This window comes from Drosophila sechellia, chromosome X (genome assembly GCF_004382195.2).
Source record: "Drosophila sechellia strain sech25 chromosome X, ASM438219v1, whole genome shotgun sequence".
Classification (NCBI taxonomy): Eukaryota; Metazoa; Arthropoda; class Insecta; order Diptera; family Drosophilidae; genus Drosophila; species Drosophila sechellia.
This window is the reverse complement of record NC_045954.1, coordinates 7766254-7772009: the sequence shown is the minus strand read 5'-3', so window position 1 is coordinate 7772009 and position 5756 is coordinate 7766254. Positions and strand designations below refer to the sequence as shown.

Below are 5756 nucleotides of genomic sequence, written 5' to 3'. Positions count from 1 at the left end.
TGGAATGGAAGCTGTTGTATTTCGACTGCCAAAATAAATCAGGCAAATAAATTTGCCTAAAATATAATGCTGTAGAAATGTGGGAAATCGAAAACTATGACAGAACATTGTAATTGATGGCAATTTACATGATTTGTTCTCTGTGCAGCACTTTGGTTTCTGTAATGTAGTTTGTCTCATTCCCACGCCCCACCACGCCCACACTTCGGTGTTTTTTTTTTTTTTTTGGGTGTGCGTGTACGCCCGGCGCCAATGAATATTAAAATATTTGTTGTTTCGTTAAAAACTTTAAATTGGATTGCAGCGTTTTTAATACTCTCATGACTCCCCCATCGCCACGTCCTTGCCCCTTTTCACACAAAAATTGTGCACAAAACTGAAAAATCAATTAAAATGGCCGCTCGTCAGTCAGCGCGCTGAAGGATCAAAAATTTCCAATAAGGACAATGAGAAACGAGAGTCCATTATTGGCGGGAATTAAGCCCTCGAACACTCTGCGAATTCCGGTATTCTATTGCGTAAAAATCAAATGAAAGGAGACTCAAGCGAATTACTTGATTCGTCAATGTAATTAATTGATAAATATTTGGCATTGTAACAAGTACTTGCTAAGTGTTAATGCATCCCATAGCAGTCACTAATTGAACAATACTTACATATTTGACTTCCCCTATACAGTCAATGAAAAATGCATGGTTCTGGTATGGTGGTCAGTTTTTATTAGATAATTATACATTTTACTTTTTTTTTGGTTTCGCCTTCGCTTGGTTTTTGTTTTTTATAAATATTTCATCTACATAGTTTATATATTCATGTGTATATATATTTCATTTATAGCCATAGAACAATTATCACATCTTACATATGTATGTTGGCTACACTTAAACGTATCCATTACATGTTTACTCAAATGTATGTCGGTGTGGGTGTGTGTGTGTGCGGACGTGTAAGTGTATGTGTGGGTGCATTTATGTCGATAGGGAAACGGTAGTGAAAAGTAAGAAAAGCGTGAAGGACTGATAGGGTTGGATTAACAGGGAATGGAATGAGGCGACTGGGGGATTCCCCTTTTGTGAAAGAAACACATGGGTGCATGTGGTAAGCTCCTGGCTGCTGGTAGCCCATCTACCATGTCCCATGATCCCCTCCGCGCCAACTTTTCACATTTCCAATAAGATCTCATACCAATTTAATTTTGTTTTTTCTTTCGATTTTTGTCCGCCTTTTCGCCTGCCGTCTTTCCCCGAGCTTCTTGGTAATTAGACTTGGCAACGTCGGGTTGCATCAAAAGTTTGCTCATTTATATTATAAACAGTGAGAGTTCGCCTCCCATTTCTTGGCCTTCTTGTTTCCGGCCAGTTTGTCCGTTTAAGTACGCTCCTCCGTTTCATTCAGTCAGTTGGCCATTTAATTTTTCAGCTGGCGCTGAGAAGTTGCTACAGTTTCTTCTCAGCCAAGTTCAGTGCGCTTGTGTGTGTGCGCGTGTGTGTGTGTGTGTGGGCCATGCTTTGTAAGCTGTTTCGTATTAAACGTTCTAGCCTGGCGGCGCTGTCAGTCGGCAAATTTCAAAGGCTGGCCAAAACAACAAGGGCAAAGGACACGAGCCAAGTCAAAGGCGAAAGCAAAAGCAAAAGCAAAGTGAAAGTAAAAGGGTGAACAACATGGGCAGGATTGGTAAATGCATTAGTTATTTAAAGAGTGAAAACATTTGTTTTGCCCTGTTGCCCATTACACACAAACAATAAAAAAAAACACACACAAACACGATGATAATGCTAATGACCATGTGGATAAAGGGTAAAATACAAAGCGACTACAGTCTAACTTCCATAAGGCGAAAAAACCACTCAGGGCTATACAAATTACAGTGATTCCTCTGATTTCCCTGCGAATTTCAAAGTAAGGTCAACAAAAACATTTAGGCTATCAGTTTGTTACTGTTAATAAGCCATCGCACTGAACTAACTAACCAAATAGGAGTAAAATAACCTTTTTCCAATGCTGTTAGATCTAAATTCAAGCTATTTTAGCTAAATATTCAAAAGTATTCATGAGTTAAGCTTTCAAAATAGAATATGCGCCTGCCAATTCGACGTGAATGGTGAATGAGTTCAGCTTTTGCATAGGCGACTGTTGAAATCCAAATCCTCATATTATCCATGCCGTGTGCGTGTGCATGTGCTGTATGTGTGTGTGTGTGGGTGTGGGTGTGGGTGTGAGTGTGTGCTATGCCACGCCCCCATTCGCCTATTCGCCTAATGCCTAATGTACGGCGCCCCTAATAGATGCACTCCCCCAGCAAATCGCACTCGCCCTTCTCCAATGGCTTCAGCCACAGCGGATTGTAGTTGGGGCACAGTTTGCGGTGAATGGGTATGCGGATTTGGACGGGCGTCGCTGCCACGCCCTCCCAGCTGGCGCGCCCCTCGAAGCGAGTGCCATCGGACCTGTTGCACTGCATGCTCAGCGGCTCCTGCATGTACATGGTGTACAGCTGATCGATCCGCGGCTGGGTCCACTCGATGCTCCGGTAATTGGACGACCTGGCTCCATTCAGATGCACGCCGTGCTGATGCTCCGTGCTGCAAGTATACAAACCGATGATTAGGATTGTATGTATAAGCAGATATATAAGTTTAATCTTAACACAAATCGAACTGGCAACAATTAAGATTGTTTACTAAATAATGCCTCAAAATTCCTTGTTATCCCATTATAACTTTTCTAAGCTAAGCTCATCATTTATAATCAGTTTGGTATGTTTTTTTTCATGAAACAAACACAATTTGAATGCAAAAAATGCACGTATCCAATTTGGGTGAATAATTTAATCCTTTATTACTTGGCCTTTAATAATACTAAGTTTATTGTAGACTTGCAGAACATAATATGATCACAAGAGTTGAGGCCAAACGCCTGCTAAGGGGCCAAAGTATAACCGCAACAATAACTTTAACTTTGGCCGGCAATTTCCATTTCCGACTCCCACCACCTGGTGGATGCGGATGCGGATGTGGCTGAACACAATGCTCCCCAACAGGCCGCATTCCAAGTTTCCACGATGCGGTGGCCCTAATCTAATGTAAACTTTGCCATCAACCGATGCTCGACTGCTTAAAGTTGGCAATTAGCGAACACCTTTTTGGGGCCCAAAACCAGGAAATGGGATCTTGGAATAGGGGAAAGGGCTGGGAGGCGATGGGGGTCAGGGGGCGCGGTCACAGGAGGCGAACAAAGAGCATTTCGCCGTTATGAATGCGCCGACGGAATCGAGCCTCGAAAGGGAATGCCAAAAAGTTTCCCTTTGATGCAGAAGGAGCCGAGCGGAAGAACCCCCTTAATGAAAACCCACAATGCCCCTCGTTGGATACCCGCCACTGCCCCCCATTGTGACGTCGCCCGTCGTCGCCTTCGCTGCGTAGATTAAAAAATATTCCTTCCATTAACGCCGCAAAACGCCCGCGGGACGGATGCATAGAATGCGATGAATGTGCATGGGTGTTATAATTGTTGAAAAAAGGCAGGGCAGCAAAAAAAAAAAAAAAACAAAAAAAGAGGCACAAAATGGAAAGGATATGCCAAAACAGAGGGAATGAGCCTGCGGCACTTTTCCAAATCAAAGGGTTTTCGTTCAATCCTAATTGAATAAAACTAGAGAAATAGCTCATCACTTAAACGGCTAGCTAAGCAACGGCACGCAGATGCCAAATATTGATTGCCTAAAATTTAGTCACAGTTTTCGGTACAAATGTACATCTATTAAATATATTATAAGTATATAATAAAGAAAGAGCTCACCGCTTCATGTAAATAAAGTAATTCTCGAGCGTCTCCTCGGAAACGGAACTCTTGCAGACCTCCAGTTTGGTGGCCGGATAGTAGTGGATGTAGTTGACGCACATCTCGTCGCTGATGGAGAATCCGCCGAGGGCGGCGGTCTTGTCATCCTTAGTGTTGTAGTAGCAAGTGGTTACCAAAGCGTCGCCCTACAAAAAACCAACGGATAGATTGCACATAATTATACATATACATATACATATAATTATACAATATTAATGTTTATAAATAACTATGATCTGGATAAAGGATCTTACGGGCAGGACACGTGGCTTGTAGTGCAAGGTGCGCATCTCCTGGAAGTGATTCGAGTAGAAGTCATCGCGGTTCACCTCGCGCAGTTCCTGCTCGCCGCGAAAGTGGCGGGTAAGGACGCGGACGCCACGCAGATGGGTATGCAGCTGAGAGCCAAAGATGATGATGCCCGTCGCCGGCAGAGCGGCTCGAGTGCAGTCCGCCACACAGTAGCCGCTCAGCGGAAAAGCGGTTTGACCAGGCGGAATGGCCATTTTGTCAGTGTACTCCAGGCCCAGTTCCATTACGGCGGCGTCATACTGACGCAGTGTCTTTGACATCTTGATGCGGAAGCCGGAGTTGTCCACCAAGCCTGAAAAGAGAATTGGCAGGCAGACAATTGGGGCGGATGATTAATATTGGAAACAATATTGCGTATATGATTAGTTAAACGGTATGCAAGTTTCACATTATTGTTTCATTTCGCTGTGGATATATATTATCAATTGATTGATAAGCCAACGTTTTTCTCTCAAACACAAGCGATGCTGTAATAATGCTGTGTAATCTTCATAGAATCGCCCACTTTCATTTCGCCCTACTACTCACCAGACTGCTTTTCCGGATTATTGAAATGAACCTCCAGCCGAACATACGGATTGAAGCCGGGTCCACCGATTGGCAGGCCGGCCTCCGGAGGATAGGTAAAGGTGCCGGCTCCCATGGCCCACAGGACCATCACTTTAGAGCAGATCTTGGCCCGTGGCGGCAATTGTTCGCAGTCGCCGTTGTACAGGGGAATCTCCTCGTGCTCGCCGGCCTCGCAGTGGAAGACTTCCATGTGGTGCACGATGCCCGGCGTCCGGATGAGCGGCTCGAACTGGACGATGTGATGGCGACGCCGGAGATTGCCCTCCAGTCGCTGAACGTGACACCAGTAGGTGGTCTCCTGGCTGGGAATTGCCGCCTCCTGCAGGGTGATCTCCATGTGATCCAGCTCGCTGGTGGGATAAGTATTTACGTTATATACCAACCTCTACATATATCACAACCACTTACGTCTCGGGTATAAGTATCTTGTCGGCCCGGAGCAGCTGTACCATCTTAACACCCGCCTCGTGCGGAGCCGTCACATTGGGCAGGGCGAACTGGTGATCCTCCAGGGCCAGCTCCGTTTCACCACGGGCCCAAACCACGTACATTGTGCCCTCCTGCAAAATAGACACATCATTATCCCCGATTACTGACTGTCCGATGCTCAACTCACATGGAGTCGCAGATCCAAAGGGTCACAGGTATCGAACTTGCGCCTAAAGGCCAGCGTGAACTCATCCATCTTGAAGACCTCACAGTCCTGCTGGTAGTCCCGCCTCACCCACTGCCCATCCGGACTGGTGTACGTATCGGTTACTGCGTTGAAGAACCCATTCTGATTCTCAAAGAAGCAAATATCCGCATCCGCCAAAGCGCCGCGCTTGGAGAACCCCAGATAGAACCAGCGGTGTTGTTCGTTAAAAGCATTCTGCAAGTGGAAAAGCACCTCCTGCTTGTACCAGTCCACCATCCAGCTCAGCTTAATCTCCTTGTCGTCCAGGTAGATCTCGTGAAGCTTTGTGTCGGATAAACCTTAAGGTAGTGATTGAAAACATTGTTTCATAAGGAGCATTTCAAATTTGCAAAAAATG

The 5756-nt window shown here is 45.2% G+C and overlaps 1 protein-coding gene across 3 annotated transcripts in view; it reads right to left on the bottom strand.

Moving 5' to 3' along the window:
* Nucleotides 1-696: 696 nt before the first annotated feature.
* The window catches only part of LOC6620197 (tyramine beta-hydroxylase), a 69903-nt gene continuing 64843 nt past the window's right edge, over nucleotides 697-5756 (bottom strand). For 2 of the 3 annotated variants that reach the window (XM_032725835.1, XM_032725836.1), the window contains exons 3-8: nucleotides 5339-5697; nucleotides 5131-5282; nucleotides 4681-5072; nucleotides 4095-4444; nucleotides 3799-3986; nucleotides 2279-2582 (exon numbers count right to left, since the gene is read on the bottom strand). In XM_032725835.1, the coding sequence (XP_032581726.1) occupies nucleotides 2279-2582; nucleotides 3799-3986; nucleotides 4095-4444; nucleotides 4681-5072; nucleotides 5131-5282; nucleotides 5339-5697 (1745 nt within the window). Of the gene's footprint in view, nucleotides 2583-3798; nucleotides 3987-4094; nucleotides 4445-4680; nucleotides 5073-5130; nucleotides 5283-5338; nucleotides 5698-5756 lie in introns of all 3 variants that reach the window. The other variant, XM_032725837.1, reaches the window with a different exon arrangement.